This window comes from Mirounga leonina, unplaced genomic scaffold (genome assembly GCF_011800145.1).
Source record: "Mirounga leonina isolate KUSES-001 unplaced genomic scaffold, KU_Mleo_1.0 Mir_170, whole genome shotgun sequence".
NCBI classification, from domain to species: Eukaryota; Metazoa; Chordata; class Mammalia; order Carnivora; family Phocidae; genus Mirounga; species Mirounga leonina.
The window spans coordinates 19,291,684-19,310,735 of record NW_023270433.1 but is presented as its reverse complement, the minus strand read 5'-3'; the positions used below and the strand labels follow the sequence as shown (position 1 = coordinate 19,310,735).

General features: G+C 57.8%; 1 protein-coding gene across 1 annotated transcript in view; it reads left to right on the top strand.

The window, feature by feature from the left end:
* Positions 1-862: 862 nt before the first annotated feature.
* COL27A1 (collagen type XXVII alpha 1 chain) overlaps positions 863-19,052 on the top strand; it is a 129,093-nt gene continuing 110,903 nt past the window's right edge. Inside the window, exons 1-5 of the mRNA XM_035016598.1 lie at positions 863-944; positions 1,154-1,435; positions 4,680-6,409; positions 14,185-14,238; positions 18,219-18,272. Of these exons, the coding sequence (XP_034872489.1) occupies positions 863-944; positions 1,154-1,435; positions 4,680-6,409; positions 14,185-14,238; positions 18,219-18,272 (2,202 nt within the window). The remainder of the gene's footprint in view (positions 945-1,153; positions 1,436-4,679; positions 6,410-14,184; positions 14,239-18,218; positions 18,273-19,052) is intronic.

Genomic DNA, 19,052 nt, shown 5'->3' with positions numbered 1-19,052 from the left:
TGGCTGTGGGTAGGAAATCAACAGTGTCTTCCACAGTGCCCAGTCAGGATCACTATTGATTATAATTGCAATTAAGTTGGAGTAATTGCCATTAAATCAGAGGGTGTGAGCTGGTTTTCTAGGGCGCCTAGGGAGCTGGGAAGAACGTGGGGCGCCAGACATCAATTACAGCAGACGGGTTTCCTGGATTACGTGATTCCCCAGAAGCACACCATTCTAGCTTTCCTCTTGGAAATGGATCCTGGGCCTGTGTGTCCCAGCCTTAGCCCACACCGCCCGCCGGTCTCGGTTTTCTCTGCCTGCATCCTGGCCGGCCGGCTTTGGCCACGTGCCGCCCTCCCCTCTGCCCGCTTGGGGATCAGATGCCCCGGGTGGCTTCGGGTGTCGCCGGTGGTTGCTCCCACAGGAAGGTGAAATCGGATCACTGCCTCTGCCCATCTTGGCAGGAGCCGTGGAGCAGAGCATTAACCCTTCCAGGCCCCAGAGTTCATGGGCAGCCGTGATGCCGAAAGAGCACTTCTGTGGCTGGCACCAGGCCGAGCCCTTGACAGGCATGAGCTCATTTAATCCTCACGCCTGGCCGGTAAGATAGGGAGTGTCGGCCGCACTGCAGAGCCTGAGGCAGGCTCAGGGAGGCTGAGTGACTCATCCAGGGTCACACAGCTGGTAGGCAACAGGGCCGGGTTTGTGCCTGGGTCTGCCTGACACCCCATTGTGTTCTCTGTTTTCTCTACTCCCCTTCTCTGGCAGCATGAAGCCCAGTAGGCAGCTTCCTTAGCACGCACTGGTCCTGGTTAAGGGGTCTTCTCCCCCTCCACCTTGTGTCTAGAGAGGGAGTTCTCGTCGCTTCTGTCCTTTGAGGATGCCCGTCATCCACGTGGACCAGTGTGGTCTTCCCAGTGACCTTTCAGTCCTGGCTCTGCTGCCCACTGGGCCTCAGGATTGTGAGGCCAGAGTACAGATGGGGGGCTGAGGCCCAGAGATGGGGAGGGGCTGGCCCCTTGTTGACCAGCGAGTCAGCGGCCGATTTGAAGCTGGACCCCAGGTCTCCTGATGCCCAGGGCATTCTGCCCACTGTTCCCTGCCCTGTGACCTTGGTTTATCGATCTGTAAAAAGCAGCGTTTGTACTTGTGACTTGTGCTGCCTGAGCAGGTCCTGCCCCTAGAGGTTGCCCCTGGAAACCCCAGGAGCGTGGGCTACCCTCTGGGGTCCTAGAGCCTGCCCCTGGCCCCTGCCTTCTGTGGGCGAGCCTGGCCGGGGCAGGGGCGGGGTGGACTGGGTGGTCCCCTCCCAGTGTCCAGGCAGATCTGGGCCCCAGGGTAGAAGCTGATAACCGCCTCTGCTTGTGTCTTCCCGTCTCTAGGGGGTTTCTCTTCACCTGGATCTTAGTCTCATTTGCCTGTCACCTGGCTTCCACCCAAGGAGCTCCTGAAGGTAATCCTCCCTTCTCTTTGTGCGGGCGGTGGGGGGTGGGGGTGGGGGGACAAGGAAGGGCAGAAGAGACCTGAGAACTCAGGGCTAGGAGACAGCCATGCCCCTAATTGGAACTCAGTGCCTCAGTTTTCCTCTCAGTAGAACGGAGCCCATCATTGGCAAATTCTCTCCAGGCTGGGAAGACTGACATTTGAAGTTTTGTAAGGGTTAGGAAGGGCTCAGAGGCAGGAATGTGGGACGGTGACCCTTTGTCTCCCACGGGGGCGGGGGGCAGAATTGGAATGAATCACATTGGTTCAGTAAGCCTCAGTCGTCCTGATTTGTACAGTGGTTATACCAGGATCTGTTGAGAGGAGGCATGAAGGCCACGGCTTCCCCCCACTTGCCATGAGATCCTGTTCTTCCCTGCCCTCCCCGAGGACCCGGCCAGGGGGCCAGAGCGGCGGTGGCCTGGCTACACAGCTGTCCGGGGAAACTGAAACCTCTCCCACATCTGTTTGTCAAACAGCCACAAGCCCTCCTAAAATAGCGGCTCTTCCCCTCCTCCATGCATGCCCGTGTGCCGGGGCAGGCAGCAGGGCACTCCCAGAGCCCCTGTGGCCTGACCTGGCCGCCGGCAGGGATTGGGTCCCCGGGAGGGGAGGGCCATGCCCGGAAGAGACTCCGGCTGCCCGGCAACATTTTGTGCAAATGTCATATTTTCCGAGCTTGCTGTTTCCCCCACAAAGTAGGTGAACAGCTGTCCAGAGTCCTGAGTCAGGCAACGGGGGGTGGGGGGTGTTGGGGAGAGGCCGGAGCTGCGTGGAGCCAGGTTTATGTAATAAAGGGATCTCGCAGCGGCCAGCTGGCAGGGTCCTTCCAGCTTGGCCTTGGGCTGCATTCGTTCCCCTGGCCCCTAGCTCCTCTCCCCTGGATTCTGGATGTCTCTCTACCCCACTTACCAACGAGGCTGAGGGGCTCTAGCTCAGGATAGCATAGTGTTAAGAACAGAGACCCTGGAACCAGGTGATCTGGATTCAAGTCCCAGCTGTGCCTTTTATTATAGGCTGTGTGACCTTGGGCTAGTTCCTGTAGCGAACTTTTCTGACCCTCCTCTGTAAAGGGGCGGGGGGGGGGATGATAAACAGTATCTTCTTTATAGATGATGGAGAGAATCGAGCGAGATAGAGCACGTGAAGCACTTGGCTCATAGGAAGTGCTCAATAAATCCTGGGGTTTATTATTGCTGTTAATTATATTATTTACCTGAACACTTGGGCAAGAACAGTCCTTGTCCATCCCCTGTGGAGCCCACGGTGGCCAGAGGCCTCCGCCAGCTCGGGTGTCAGAGCGTGGGGCTTTGCCCCTGCCCTGCAGACCGTCTCTGGGGTGAGGGAGGCCCGGAGACTGGCTGGTGTCAGCTTTGAAACCTACCTGGAGGGGACGGTCAGGGGGGCCTCATCGGTGGTGCTGGTCAGGCAAGTGGAAGCAACCAAAGATGCAGTGTGTGGGGACATGTAGTGCGGGGGGCGGGGTGGGGGTGGCGCTCCAGGGGCCGCCGAGGTGGGACGAGGGCAGGGAGAGGTGGCTTCCTGCCCTCCCCCTTTCCAGCAAGTGCCTCCTCCCTTCGAAGCTGATCGTAGTGAGTAGTAGTTTGTGCTAATAGGAGCGTTTCTGTGGTGACAACGTGTGAGATACACCACTACCCAGAGAATTCTCGAGCCGCGGTTTATTTTAGCTTAGGAGCTCAGGACAGACGGAGGTGGGAGAAGGGAGGAATTTGAAGTGAAGTGAAGGCCCGCAGATCCTTAGGGAGGAAGACAGGTCTTCAAGCCAAGCCAGCCCGAAAAAGCAGCCTGCGACTATAACGTTCTTAGAACATCGTCAGCACTTTGTGGCCGCCTCCAGGTCTGGTTTCCCTTGTCTTACAGGCAGGGAAACTGAGGCTCAGGGGTCAGGAAGAGACTTGCCCAGAGGTGTCTGGACAAGGATGGTGAGGACAGCCAACAACCCTATGATGTAGGCGTTCTTCACCACCTCGTTTTACAGCAGAGGGAACTGAGGCTCAGAGTCCAGACTCCCAGGTGTCTTTGTCTGGCTCTCAAGTCCGGCCTTCTGACTCCAGAGCCTGCTATGTATGGCACTCATTTTCTCCTGGCCCATCTGTCTGTCTATCCATCCATCTGTCCATCCATCTCACAGCTGCTGGCTGAGGGCCAAGGGCTAAGCGTGGCATCCAGCCCCACGCAGACCCCACATACCACTCTCGGGGCCTAGGTTGCTGAACTCGGGGTGGGGGGGGAGTTGGGGGGTGGGAGGGAGCTGAGGATCCAAGCCAGACCCTAGTTCCAGAGGCAGCCTCTCCTTTCCGAGTCGGAGCTCTGGAGCTGGCTTCTACAGACACTGGCAGCTGAGCCAACTGAAGGAGGTCGAGTGACCCGGTGAGAGGCAAGGTCAGGAAGCCTTTCCATAAACACACTGGAAGCCCTCCTTTGGCTCTGGCGAGCCCCACCGATGTAATTACTGGGTGGATGTGACCTGGCCAGGCTGCTGTCGACCTCCAAACGCTTCGCCAGAGGACAGAGGTTGCAGGGATGCCTCGATCACTTCCTCTGCTCTGTCCAAAGCTGCACAGGGCGAGGGGCAGTCATTGGACCTGTCCTTTTCTATGCAGACAGCAGCTCCGGCCACAGAGAGACCTAGGGGGTGGGGCGGGGGCTGGGGAAGTTCCTAAAGTGGGTCAAACCAATCAGGCCCGCCGGACATCCTTACCGAGCTCCTGTGACCCGTCCACTCCTGTCACCCTGCTCCCTCACTCATGGGACTGCTTCCTGGAGGAGACGGGCTTTTGAGACAGAGAAGGGGAAACATCCTGAGGGTCATTATTTCTGGCACAAACAGCTGTCCTTTGCAAGCGATTATTGGGTGCCAGGCACTTATTTCAAGAGTGCTAGCTCATTTACCCCTCACGACGGACTTCTGAGTTTGGCAGGACCGTCATCCCAGTTAAGAGATGAGGAAACTGAGGCACTGAAGTCACACGTGAACTCAGGAAGTCCGGCTCCAGGGTCTGTGTCGTAAATGAGTACAGGCAGGGTCATTCGGCCAGACAGGGGACTGGTTCCGACTCCGCACTCCCGGCCGCGAGCGTGGGGCCCTGGGGGAAGGGGGGGCGGGGCAGTGGGTGGACCGTCCTCCCCGTCTGGGCACCTGGAGGGGGTCTGGCCCTGACCGTGCCCTCTCCCCCTCTGCCCTCCCTCTGCAGATGTGGATGTCCTCCAGCGGCTGGGCCTCAGCTGGACGAAGGCAGGGGGTGGCCGGAGCCCCCCGCCCCCGGGGGTCATTCCGTTCCCATCGGGCTTCATCTTTACGCAGCGGAGCCGGCTCCAGGCCCCCACGGCTGCCGTCATTCCTGCCGCCCTGGGCACAGAGCTGGCGCTGGTGCTGAGCCTCTGCTCCCACCGGGTGAACCATGCCTTCCTTTTTGCCGTCCGTAGCCGGAAGCGCAAGCTGCAGCTGGGCCTGCAGTTCCTCCCCGGCAAGACGGTCCTCCACCTGGGGCCTCGGCGCTCTGTGGCCTTGGACCTCGACATGCACGACGGGCGCTGGCATCACCTCGCCCTGGAGCTCCGTGGCCGCACTGTCACCCTGGTGACGGCGTGTGGGCAGCGCCGGGTGTCTGTCCCGCTGCCTTTCCCCAAGGACCCAGCCCTCGACCCCGAGGGCTCCTTCCTCTTTGGGAAGATGAACCCGCACGCGGTCCAGTTTGAAGGTGCCCTGTGCCAGTTCAGTATCTACCCTGTGACGCAGGTCGCTCACAATTACTGTACCCACCTGAGGAAGCAGTGTGGCCAGGCCGACACACACCGGCCCCAGCTGGGACCCCTCCTGCCCCGAGACTCTGGCACAACCTTCACCTTCCAGACCGACCTTGCCTTGCGCGGCCTGGAGAACCTGACCACTGCCGCGCCAGCCCTGGGGTCACGGCCAGCAAGCAGGGATCCCAGGGGGACTGGGGTGCCCGCCACCCCCGCCAAGCCCCTGAGGACTAGCGCCACAGAGCCGGGCCGGCGTGCGGCCGCAGGGGCCCGAGCCCGGATCCCGCTGCCACCTGCCAAGCTGTCAGCCGGGGGAGTGCTCCCTCCCGTGCCCCCGGCCTCTCCGGCTAGCTCCACCACACCTGTCCAGCCATTGCGGAAGAACGCAGCCACCAAGATCCCCAAAAGTCATCCAGCCAGGCTTTCGGTCCCTTCTCCTTCAGTAGGCCCTGTCAAAAAGCCCCGCCCCACCCAGAAGGCAGCTCAGCCTTCCTTCCCCAAATCAGCCCCACCCACCAGGAAGCCAGTGCCCCCCACTTCCCACCCACTTCCTGCCAAAGCCTCCCACCCCTCAGTGAAGCCGATCCAGAGGACCCCTGTGATGCCCAGACCTCCGCTACCCAGCGCTCGGCCTCTACTTCTGGCCACTGGCTCCCCCAAAAAGCCTTTTCCCCCAGCGGGCCCGACCGAGGCCAAGATGAGTAGTCATGCCGGTGAGCCAGCCCCTGCCCGCACCGTCACCCACAGACCTCCCCGACCCACTGTGTTGCCCCGGCCACCTGTCACCCGTCCTGGCTCTCCCAGGATTGCTCCACCAGCCACAACGATGCCTCCCAGCCTTGCTCCTGGCTCGGCCCCCACCAGAAGCAAGAAACCCTCTGGATCAGAAGCCACAAAGAAAGCCAGACCCAAGAGCAACCCCCGGAAGCCCGTCCCCCTCAGACCTGGGAAGGCGGCCAGGGATGTTCTGTTGAATGATCTGACAACCAGGCCCAGCCCCAGACAGTCCCGGCCCCGCCGGCCCACCACCCCGGCCCCGGAATTGGCCCCAGCGCAATTCCTGTCCTCCAGTCCCTGGCCCACGAGTCATAGCTATTCACTCTTCCACCTGGCGGGACCCACGCCTTTCCCCTTGCTGATGGGACCTCCAGGGCCCAAGGGAGACTGTGGTTTGCCGGTAAGACGGGGTGAGGTGTGCATGTTGCTTGGAGCTCAAGGGGGTGGCAGGGGCAGTCAGGGCAAGTGGCTACTCCTGGCATTAGGGCAGAGCTGGAGAAGCAGCTTAGAGCAGGGAGGTGGTTATAGGCAGGGCCTCAGCTGACACGCAGGTCCCCTGTTCCTCTATCTCCATTGTGCTCGTGATTTGCCCGCTCTGCTGTGATCCATGGTCCACTGGGGTAGCCTTGGGTTTGGTGGCCAGCGCCGGGTGAAGAGCACCCCTGTGCTTGGGCGGGCCCAGGCCCCGGGTCATTCTTTGCTAACCCAACTGTGAAGGTCGAGTGGCTTAAGGAAAACTACTAGCTGACTGGCCCCAGGTCACGTGGTCTCCAGAGTTCAGCTCTCCTGACTCCTGGAGGAGAGCTCCTCCAGCCCACCAGCTCATCTGGGGGCATTGGACAAAGGTCACACACGGGTAGCCCTGAACATGTTTTGTTTGGCACATGCAGCATTGTTTAAAAATATTTAATAGGTTACTAACATTTTAAAAATGTGGGAGATTTCTTATAAAAGACCTGGTGACCAGCTTCTCTTGGAAGGGGGACAGATGCAGTAGCCCGTGGCTTGCGGCCCACTCAGAGCTGCCCCTTTAGACAGGACGGGCCCGCTCCCGTGTGTCCCCACATCTCCTGATGTGGGGCTTCCAACCCAGTCCTTTCCCCTGTGTATTTTACCTGCCTGGTTCCTATAGATGTTTGATTTGTGGCCCCCGTAGAGGAGTTTGGGGTGAGGAGGATCAGGGTGGGCCTGAAGAGTCAAGGAAAGGAGAAAGAACATTCCACGTGCGGGAGATGTTCTCAGGCCCGGTGCCTCCAGAATGCCTGGGACTGTCTCCAGGGGCAACGACCTTTCTGCAGCTGGAGGCCAATTCCTCCGGGCGGGGAGTGGAGGGGATGGCGTTTCCAGAAAGCTCAGGCCTCAGCTCTGTTCTCCTGCCTTGGAGATGTCCACCGTGTAGTTTTCTCCTCCCTGAGGCCGGGTTTCCCACCAGGCTCTGTGTTTGAGGTTAGGCTCCCTACAATGTGGAGATGGTGGCAGATGCTGGGAATTCCCAGGCCTTACAAACACACTTAATGAGTTTTAATAATCATTAGGAATAATATTTATTCAGCCTGTCTCCAAGGGGACTGAGAGCCCGCTTTTATTATAACCATATTGTAGAACTTATGGAAATTGTATGCATTGCTCTGCAATTATGTCAACGCTCTGCTCAAGTCCTGTGCTCTGAGACTGTTAGGGCAGGAGGTTGGGAGCTGAGAAAAGGACCGCTTCTCACCCCTCCAGGCTGCCCAGCCTGACTCAGGCACCGGGTGCCTCTGAGCCCTGCCAGCTCTGCTTCCCAAGCTGTGTGGGTGCTGGGCTCACTGGCCGTGAGATCAAAAGGGGGTGAATTGTCCTCCCCTGAGAGAGGGTGTGAGGCTCAGGGTCTCCACCCCATCCAGTGGAGGAGGTCAACCCTGCCTCCCGAGGCTGCATGTGGGGTGGAGAGAGGACAGCCATGTCCAAGCCAGCACAACTGGAACAGGAGTGGTTTTTAGGGTAGAGATTCTGCCTTTGAGCCTGTCGGATGCCCGGGCTACATACTTTCCCCTCGGGGTTCGGTGATGTGAGTCAGCAGGGGTGAGGTCTCACTCCAGATCTTCCTGAGCTTCCCCATGATCAAAGGGGTCCACCTGTTCAGTCGATGGGCGCTTAGGGATCATTCCATTCAACGCTCTTCACTGGGCAGGTGAGGAGCTTAGAGACTATGCCCAGAAAGGGCCAGGACTTGCCCAAGGGCACACAGCAGAGTTGAAGTTGATGCCCCAGTGCCAGATGCTAAGACTGGCACATTCCATCCCACTCCCCTGAGTGTCCACTCTGAGACTCTAAGACTCAGGGCCCGGAGGCTGGGGGTTTCAAAGATGTGTCAGGCCCTGTCCTTGGCCTCAAAGGAAGAGTCTAGAGAATCTGTCGTTTCTATACCTCTCAGATTTATGAGTAACAGGAGTGGTACCTTCCTTTAGAACCTCACGGGACCTGGTCCAGGAGGGCAGGATGGGTATGCTGACCCCTGCTCTATAGATCAGGGGACAGTGGCTAGAGGGACAAAAGACTTGGCCAAGGGCACCTCACATGTTCTTGCAGGGACTGGGATACGACGCTGGGTCCCTGATGTCCAGAGAGGCCACTGACTCTCCCTGCTTCTCCAACCCTGAAGGACCCAGGGCCAGAGGGAGGGCGTCAGTCTGCTTGGGTAGCATCCTGCCTCTTGGCCTACCCTGTCCCCTAATCCCACCCTCCCTCAGCTTGGAACCTAGCCTCACTCTAATAGGAACCCCAAAAACTTTGAGAAGCCTTGTCCAGCCCACCATGTGGCAGGTGGCGAACTGGGCATTTCTATCTTGACAGAGCCCAGAAGCCCCATCACCAAAGTGGCTTCTCTGAGCGTCGGTGGCAGGGCTCTGTCTGTCCCCTCGTCCCTGCCTCTGACCGCCATACACATCTGGGATTTAGTCCCAGCCGAGCAGAAGCTGTGCTGCTCTGGGTCGGGGGCTTAATTGTCCCCCGTCTGGGGACGTGCAGACCTGGGTTCCAATTCTGACTCCACCCCTTACTGGCTCTGTGGCCCTGAGCCACGCTAAGCCCTGGTTTCTGCAGAATGTAAGTTAAGAATAGCTCCCATCTCCTGTGAGGAAGCGAGTTGGGTGATCTCCAGGGCCTCTTGGAGATCTGTTTTTGCTGGGTGACTTGGGGAACTTCTTTCCTCTCCCTAGGGCTGTCTCCCCTCTCTGACAGCTTTGGAAGAGCTCCCTCCCCAGAAATAAGTGGGACCTTATTTGGGAGCCAGAGGGGGGTGCCGCGGCTGGGTCTGTTGGGTTCTGCGTGGTCCCCAGGGACAGGAGACAGACTGGCAGAGGCCGAGACAGCTCTGGGCCCCGGGCCTGTCAGCAGTTATAACCACGGAGGGAGGGAGCTCTGTGGGAGCCCCAGCAGCCGGGGGAGCATGGAAAAGCTGAGCTGGGCCCCGGGTGAGGAGGGGCGGGGAGGCTGTGGTTCACAGAGACTGCACAGAAGCTGCACAGAAGCCCCACGCCTGGGAGGAGGCGGGTCAAGGCCTTATTTATTCATGATCAGGCTGCTGGCCTCTGCACTCGCTTGCACTTTTTGCAAGCGTCACCTCAGGGAGACCCGGATGAGGGCCTGGCCCGCAGCAGATGCTCCATGACTATCTGTGAAACGAACGAAGGAATGTGATCCTTGCAGAAAAAAAGGTTGTCTTGATTTCCAGGCCAGGCTCCTTGAGGTTACACAGATCTCTGCTGCTGGTGGGTCAGGAGGCCGCGTGGAGGATAACAGTGCACAGATTTTGCATTTGGAGTGACCTGGGTTTGAACCACTCCCTTATCCAGCCATTCTTTCGTTCTGTCAGCAAATATGGATTGAGCGCCTTGTAGGGGCCAGGTGCTGTGTGACCTTTGGCAAGTCACTTAACCTCTCTGAGCCTCCGTTTCTACCTTTGTAAAATGGGGATACGGTACTACCTACGTTTCAGAGTTGTTGTGTGGATCGAGATGAGGGACATAAAGCGCCCAGCACTAGAACCTGGTCCCAGTGGTTGGTTGTGGCTGTTTACTGATGTGCTGATGGTTGAGATGGGGGCATCGCTGCATTAAGATGACTGGGAGTATCTGGACTCAGGAGGGCCTTCATACTGTTGGTGGTTAGGACTTAGGGCTAGATCTTGAGAAATTCACCCTTTACCCCAGTTATCATCTAGAACCCAGGGGAACGAGGGCTGTTTTGCTTTGTCTTTAGCATACTGCTTTTTGAGCTCCTACTATGTGCCCGGCTCTGAGCTAAGCAGTTGGCATGCTGTATCCTGCAGCTCCACGTGGGGAACCAGGTAATTGAGGGGAGTTTGAGGCAGGGGCTATTTGCAGAGGTGTGGCCGGCATCAAAGGAACCGACAGCAGCTAGCAAAGCACACAGGTCTGACCTGAAGGTACAAGGGGAGGGAACGTGTGACCAGAACCCAGTGAGAGTTAAAGTGTGAACAGTAGGTAGTCTGTAGTGTCCGCCACCCCCGCCCAACCCCAACCGGGCAGGGAGAGAAACACCCTGCCCACTCACTCTGTGCACTCTTCGGTCTCTTTGGAAGCTGGGTGTTATATCCCCATTTTGCAGCTGGACAAACTGAGGCCTGGAGGCATGGGGAGATGAAGTAATCTGTGTAAGGCCACATGGAGAAGCCCTGGCCCAGGAGGCCCTTCCCTAGGACAGAGACTGGGGAAAAAGCCTCCGAGCCCCGAGGGCTATTCTTGGGAATAGCGGTATGCTCAGATGGTCAGAAGCGGGAGGGCCCTTTGAGGTCCCCTGCCTCTCCCCATCAAGCCACAGGCACCAAGCGGAGGCCCAGAGACTGAAGAGTCCTAGCACAGGGTCACCGGCAGTTAGTAGCACACGCGGGCCGGGACTCAGGTCTCCCACAGATCCTCAGCCTGTGGAACCTCTCTGCTTGCTGCCCGGGGCCATGCCAGCCGGGACTTACTTCTTTCTGCAAGGCTTGGCAGGCAGGCTGTTGCAGCTGGACACAAGGGTGGACTTGTTCCGTGGGATGGGGTTCCCCTAGGTCCGGCTGTCAGAGGCCACGACCCCTGGGGGAAGCCCAGAGCTGCTGCTTGTTTGTTATCAGGGCTCTGCTTGTGCGAGGCCCGGAGTCCAGGCCTCCTTCACCTCCCCCAGGCAGGCCCGTGGCCCCCGCTCCCCTCCCCCTCTGCTCTGGGCCCTTTCAGAGGCCCCGTTGTTTGCGGCGTGGAGTGGAAAATCCCACCCCAGCCCTCGTGAATCATCCCAGAGTCACCCGCTCAGGCTTCAGGCCCTGGAAAGAAATGGCAGCGTTTTTCCACTGCGTGGAGAACAGGCAGGGTCCTGGATCAGGCGAGAGGGGGCAGGGGGCGCCCACCCTCACTTACCCACGGACAAAGTAAGTCCTGAATGGGGAAGGGTTGGGCTTACGGCCGCAGCTGGGCCACTGGGGGAAGCCCCGGGCCGGGGTTGGGTAGAGGAGAGCCTGGCCAGGCCTGCAGCTGGGGGCTGGGCTGCTATGACATGGAGCCGGGCTGGGGCCTGACATCACCAGGCTGGGCCGTGGGTCCCAACTGGCACTTAGAGTCTGCTCGGCAGATGTTGTGGGTGAGGTCAGACTCCCAGCCTGGATGCCCCTGTTTCTGGGGCAGAAGAAATGTCAAGAGGGAGTGTCCAGGCCTCCACAGCGGCGGCCCTACCAGGGTCCCTGAGGGAGCTATCCCTCCCGGGGACTGTCCCTCCCTGGAGCCTGGCATGAGCCCTGCCTTGCTGGGCCTTGGCCTTCCTCTCTGTGAGATGGGCACGGTGTCCTCCTTTCCTCCCCTGCCAGATAACTGGAGAAGGAAGTCACCGCCGCCCTGCAACGCAGGAAGGGCCCCGGGTTCGGAAGGTTCCGGGATGCTCATTCCATAGAGGCCTACAGAGGGCAAGGGCCTTAGCCAAGGTTGCACACCGAGTCAGGACATACTTAGCCAAGATTCTCTGCGTGGAAGCTGCCCAGAATAGGAGAACAAATCAAATGTCCTGGATTGAATCCAGATTCTGCCTATTAGCCATGTGGCCTTGGGCAAGTCGTTTTGTTGCTCTGAGGCTCTCTTCGGTTTCTCATCTATTAAAAGGGCTGGGTGATGATACGGCCTGTAGTCATGCTTAGCCTGAGCCCCTGCATTTCCCTTTAATTCTGGGTCACCTGGAAGAACAGAGCCAGGGAGGGCCTTCTGGAAAGGGAAATCTTTGCTCTTCCTGCAAAACAGATGCCAAAGAGGGTGGTTTAAAGTTTTGAGTTGGGGAGCTTCCAGCAGCTTGCTTAACAGAAACAGCAGCTAACTTTTTGGGCATTAACTGTGTGCCAGGCACCAGGATTAGCACTTTTTATAGATTATCTGTCAGCTAGGGGCTGTCATATCCTCATTTTACACTTCGAGAATGAAGGCTTGGAGAACAGAAGTAGCGTGCCCAGAGCCACACAGCTCGTAAGTGGGGGTGCCCAGTGTGAACCCAGATCCCCTGGGGAGGAGCGGAGAGGAGCCTGGCCCTGAATCCCTGCAGGGAAACCTGCAGAACGAGATAGAAGAGTAGAAACATCCACCCAGCCCCCGGGGTTCTGGATGGAAGGAAGACGGCTGCTAATTTGGCCAGAGGTCCCTGGAGGCTCAGAGGTGTCTGGGACTTGCCTGAGGCCACGCAGCCACCCCCCTCCCTCCACCCCGGGCTCTTCCCAGTGCCCCGGGGCCTTGGTGCCCATATCGGCCTGTCTGGATCTCTCTTCTGAGTTTTATTCATGGACGAGCAAGCACATGGTGTTCATAGGCCAGAACTGTGAACCGAGGCTGCCCAGCATGAGATCTGGATTAATTACCAGCCAAACCGTACTGGGTTTTCAACACTGATTTTAACTCTGGGCAGGAAACCTGGAATCTCGTTGATGGTTATTTGAAACAAATGAATTCCCCAGGCCTCACACATCCTCGAAAGCCAGGCTTCCTTCGAAGGCTCCGTGTTCAGTTCTTCACATCAGGCACTTAGTTAATCGTCATTTATGCCTTCAGGGTAGACGGGGCCGTGGCCCTTGAACCCATGGGGATGGGGAGCAGTGGACACTCAGACTGAAGGGTTTGCACAGTCTCTAGCTATTAAGTGGCAAAACTGGGATTTGAACAAAGGTCAGCCCTTCATTTAGTAAGTCTGCTTGGCTGCCTCCATTCCATGCTACAGGGTTAGGCCTTTCTCTTGTGGGAAATAGGGAGCCATTGAATGTCGTTGAGCAGGGGAGTGCCTTGGGAAGATGAACAAGGCTGTGGGGAGGAGGACAGGAGAGGAGAGAGGGTGGAGGTAGGGAGACCAATGAGGGGGCTGTTGCAGGTTCTCAGGGAGCAGTGATGAAAGTTGGACCAGGCTGTGACCACTGGAATAGATGGAACATTTGAGTGATGATTAGACCCCAGTCACTGTGTTAAATGTTTACCGTCTCTCATTTCATCCTGTGACAGTCCTGTGAAGAGGGTATTGCCTCCATTTTATAGGCACAGGCTGGCTAGAGAACTTGCCCAAACCCAGCTAGTGGGTGGCAGCGTGGGGTTTGAACCCAGGCCTGTCTGATGCAGAAGGCTTTGCCTACACCCTATATGCGGCACTGCCTCTCCTCGGTGCAAAGATACTTGGCGTGACCTTGGACAAATCCCTTCTCGGCTCTGGCTCTGCGGAGAAGTTGGCTGAGCTCTGAGATCTCTTGCTGCTTTATTTTATCAAACATTTAGCTGAGCCCTGGGGAGAGAGAATTAGTTCCTTTGAGGAGATCATGGTCTAGTGGGAGAGACAGGCTCCGGGGCAGACAATTCCCCAAATAATATATAAATAAAAAATGGAAAGAGGGGACTTGACTCAACCTGGGGGAGGGATCAGGGAAGGCTTCCTGGAGGAGGTAGCACCCTGGGTAAGTTCGCTGAGTAATAAAAGGTGAAAACTTCAAAGACCACGAAACAGCAGCTGCAAAGGCCTGAAAAACCCAAAGAGCATGAGTTCCTTAGGCGGGGACTTCAGAGAACCCCTCTTCTCAGCCACGGAGTGTCCATGCCCAGAGCTCTAGACAGGCTTGTGGAACGACTGCTTGAACCCATTCTCTGCTGCCCCTTGGGACTGACGCTGTCTTCTTGCTTTTTTCTTCAGGGTCCCCCTGGGCTGCCTGGGCTCCCTGGACCCCCTGGTGCACGGGGGCCTCGGGTAAGTGATCACACGTTGTCCTTTGGGGCTCTGGTTGGCTCTTTGGCCTGTGTCCCCCTACCCCTAAAGGGAGCTCCCCCGCTACCTTGCTGTTTGTCCTCAGGCTGTTTCCTGCCCCTCGCGGGTGCCCATTTTCCACTTTGTCCATTGGAGTGGACTTAGGGCTCTTCGGGGGCACTGTGTGGACGGGCATGGCATGGGGACAGCAACGACCTCTTACAGGGTTTCAGGTATTCATGGTGGGTATCACCCTTGGCAACCTGGAGTGGAGAAAGGGTTTCTGCAGACCACATCTCCTGAGCTCTTGGGTTTCAGTGTCTGCCCAGGAAAAAAAGCTGGCTTGGGAGGACACGACCCTTGCATCCATCTTCCCATCTCTGCAGGGCCATCCTGGGGTGGGGATCCCGACACAAGCAAGGTGGGGGGGGAGCTCCCCATGCTGAGAGGTTTGATCAGAGGCGGGAGGATGGCTTCGCAGGGCCGCAGGGGCTAAGATGAGCTAGCCTGAGTCTTGGTGTGAAAAAGAACTCCTATGTGTTATGCCTTGCACACATGTAACGCTGCCTCGTTTGAGCCCCTCTCCCCCCGGGACCCTTGTGGGCCAGGATAATCATTCTCATTTTGGGAATGAGGAAGCCGAACATATAGGAAATGGAAGAGCCAGGATGGGAACCCAGGCCCTGAACCGTATGCTGGCACCCCTGGGGGTCCTCTTGGAGAAAAATCTGTCCTTTTCCCAAGAGGGCTCAGACCCATGATGCCTGGCACCTGTGCCCAGGCTGAATCAGCCTTTCCCACGCTGGGTGCCTGGCAAGGCTCTGGCAGAGACAGCTGCCTGGGGCATATTTTTAGTTCAGAGCCCAGCGGATGGTTCTGGTTATGCAATTACTCCAGACCTGGCCCTGTGCTCTCTGGGCCCAGGGCTCTGGAATCTGTTGTCTGATGCGGCATTTCCTCCTGGCTCCAGAGTCTCCATGGAGCACATACCCAGAGCTGGGGACCACAGAGGTATCAGGACTACTGCTGGCCACAGGACCTTGCAGTCTGGGACCAGGATGAGGCCCTTTGACTGTTAGGCAGTTTGTCCATCCAAACGCCTCCTCTGCACCTTTACTCGGGTCGGCTTCTTGACCTGACCTGGTGTGCCCTTCTTTGAAGCTCCTCCTCCATCCCCTGCTGAGATCAAATGCCACCTCATTTTCTGATGACAGCCCCCTTCTCCGAGTTCCTGCAGCAGTTTATCTGCTGCTCTGGATGCCATGGATCACTTTCCTAAAGCTCGCACAGACTGCTGAACTCTGTTGGTGGAGCTGCCTATGCGTGATCTCATCCCACCAGCCCAGCCGTCCCGAGAAATAGGTTCTGATGTTGTCCCCGTGTTACAGACGAGGTAACTGAAGCTCAGAAAGGTTTGGTTACTTTGGAGAAGGTCAACCAGAGAGTCAATGCTGGAGCTAGGATTGGACCCAGACAGTCTGACCCCAGAACCTATGATCTTAACCATCTATTGTGCTGATTTATCTGTCTACCCAAACAAGCCCCTCTGGGCCAGAGCCAGGCCCTGTTTCTCTTTCTCACACGATGCACGCAGCAGGTGCCGGGCAAATGGTTTGCTGAAGAGTTCTAGCCTGGGAGTCAACAACATTTCCCCCCAGAAGCTGTGTGATCTTAGACAAATCCCTTCCCTTCTCTGGGCCTCAGTTTCCCATCTATAAAGCATGGGGTCCGCTCAGGATTTTCCAAGGCATTTCCTTGGAACCATATTTCCAAGCTGTGAAATTCCATGAGTGAGGGAATGACTCTCCCGACATCCTTCTCAGGCTTTCTGTGTGCTCTCCCTCCCCCCCCCCCCCCCCCGTCATCCTGTTTCTAGGCTGGAAATTCCATAGATCATAAAATTCCAGAGATAGTAGAATGCGAAAAGTAGACCATCCAGCTCCTCTCTGCACTAATGACGGCTCTGGGGCTTAGGGAGCGGCAGGGCCTTACCTGAGGTCGCCCAAAGCTCAGTGGTGTGCCCCTTCCCACCTCCACATACTTCCCCAGCCTGTGGAAGGCTGTTGGGGAATCCCTGGGCCCTCCCCATACCCGGCTTTCTGGGCTGCAGCATTTATAGAATTGGTCTGCTTGGCTCCCAGTCAACTATGTGCTCCGTTTCTTTGCAAGGCAGTGGCTGGAGAGGGGTGGGGAGGTGGGGGTGGGGAAGCAGGAAGCCCCCACCTCCCCCACACACTGCAGACGGGGTAGCCGAGCGCTCCAGCCCTCCATCTTTGGGGCAGCTGGGGGCACAACTGGGGAGAAGGTAGCCACCCTTGGCCTCCCACAGCCCATGACTGTTTCTGGAGTGCTGGTCAGGGGCCCCTCCTCAAACATGCCTACCCAACTTATGCCCGATTCCGTCTGAGCTCTGAGGTTAGACCCCAGGAGCCTGGGCTGGGGTGAGCATCTCAGGTCTTCCAGATTCCTTAGAGACTACTGGGGGTCCTAGTTACTCATAAGACTGTTGGGGAGAGGGAGGCTGGGGAAGGGGGGGTGCTCACAGCCGGTTCCAGGTCACATCCATGTGCCGGGTTGACCATGTTCGGTGGAATGCTGGAGAGGGCCGGAGAGCGGGCTATTTTAGAGGGAGGGTCACCAGTGACACCGTTCTCAATTCCCCAGGCCGAGCGAGCTTCTGAACACTGTTCCTTTTTGACGTGTTTGGAGAAGGGGAGGGTCCCTGTTCAGGCATCGAGGAAGAGGGAGGTGCCTTGGTTGGAATGTGACAGGCTGCAGCTGGAAAGTTGGCCTCAGAGAGGGAGGAAGGAAGCAAGTTCATACACAGCTAGCCAGATGAGTCAAGAGGGGCCAGGGACAAGGGCAGTGTGTCTAGAAGCTGGTGTGGTGGGGCACCACTGGGCTTCTCGAGGCACCTCTCCTGACCCCCAACGCTCCAGATTATTCCTGCTGGACAAAGACTCTCGGGAATGACCCGGCTCTTCAGGCTCTGTTTATATTACTGGCTGCAAGACCCTTGCTGGAGAAAAGTGGACATAGCAGGCTCTAGCTGTTCTATCGAGTGCCACGAATCGAGTGCCACGAATAAGCCCTGGACCCTAAGCCAACAGGCCCGGGTCCCAGCCCTCCCTTGGCCACCTCTCTGCTGTGTGACTTGGCCAAGACTCTTGGGCTCTCTGGGCCCAGTCTTCCTAGCCACTCCAAGGCCCCCGGAGGACCTGTCGGCTCAGAGCTCATAGGAACCTAAGGGAGAGCTCTCTGGCTGGGCTGTGGCCACAGGAGGGAGGCACCTTTGTTCAGAAGACACCAAGTCCTCCCTTCACTGGGCTCTCAACTCCAAAGGCTCACACCACAGTCCCGCTGGAGTCAAAAGGGAGCGGTGCCTTTAGGCAGAAGTCCTAGAGGATCCCCTCGAGGAGGTGGCATGTGAGCCAGGCCTCGAAGGACGGGGCGGGTGGCAGCTGGTGGGGATGGGTGGGAAAGGCACACATGATGAGAATGGCACAGGCCAAAGTGATGAGCAGTGGTGGAGGGAAGCAGGTCGCTAAGTGCGCTTTGAGCCCCGGGGAGCTAGCCTGGGACGAGCTGCTGGGCCAGGGGCAGAGAGCCAGGAAGCAGTAAAGTAAAATTCACAGGTCGAGGCCTTGTGCTCCGAAGTCACACATCTGAGGTTGACCTCTAGCTCTGCCCCCGAGCAGCTGAGCGACCTGAGAAAGTTCTCAACCTCTCTGAGCACCGGCTCCATCTTCAAAATAGGAATAACGATAGCCCCCGCCTGGTGGGTTAGTAGAGTAAAATGAGGGCATGCACGGCAGGTGTTTAGTGCAGGGCGGGCATCGAGGGGGCCCTCCCTAAAGGTAGGCCGCCAGGACAGTCCTGCTAAGACATGGCTAGCTGAGAAGACCCAGCGGGTGGAAGACATTGCTGTGTAAGTGGGGTGATCCCCATTCTTCTGTCACCTCTTTGTTTCTTTTCCCTTTCAGGGTCCTCCTGGGCCTTATGGAAATCCAGGCCTCCCCGGTCCTCCTGGAGCCAAAGTGAGTAATTGCTGTGGGGTCTGGGGGTAGGGCCATGGAGTGGGTGCTGGTGTTGGGGCTACGTTTGGGGTGCTTCCTAGGGGGCCGCTGGTGGGAGGGCCTCTGTGCCACAGACACCCCCTGAGCGCCTTCTAAGTGCCAGGTGGTGACACAGTGAGGACTTAGGACTTGGGAGCGGAGCTTCTGGTTTGGGGGGATTAGGGAGAGAAGGGCAGTTGGAACCTAGAGCCCTCAAAGGAGAGCAGGAAGAAGGGTCATTTGCTGCTAAGTAGGGAAGGCCTTGAATGTCGGACTAGGGATGGAAATTTTACTGGGCCATACTTATCCCGGGAGGCGTGTCATCTTTTGATCGGAGGAGGGACATGGTCCTATTTGGGAATGATGGCTGGATGTCATGTGGACGTGGACGGGAGGCGGGGACCAGAGCAGAGGCAGGGAGACCCCGAGGGTGGGGGCAGAGGAGGGATGAGGCTAGCCCAGCCAGCTTAGAGGTGTGGGAGGAGGGGCAGGAGGGGAAGCGAATGCATTCACGATGTGGAGCGGGGGGAGAGAAGACGCGGCTATGGGTGAGCGATAAGAGACCAGTGTCACGGTGGTGTTAGCCTTGGTGACCCAACCGGGCCACCCCAGGGAAGGAAGGCGAGGATGTTCATTTGGGAACTGGGAGCCCTGCCAGGTGGAGACGATGCATGGACACAGCAATTCCGAAGCTCTCTGCAGAGCGCTGAGCTGGAGATGAGCCTTGGGGGGTGGAGACTACGGCACAGAGATGCCACCCGC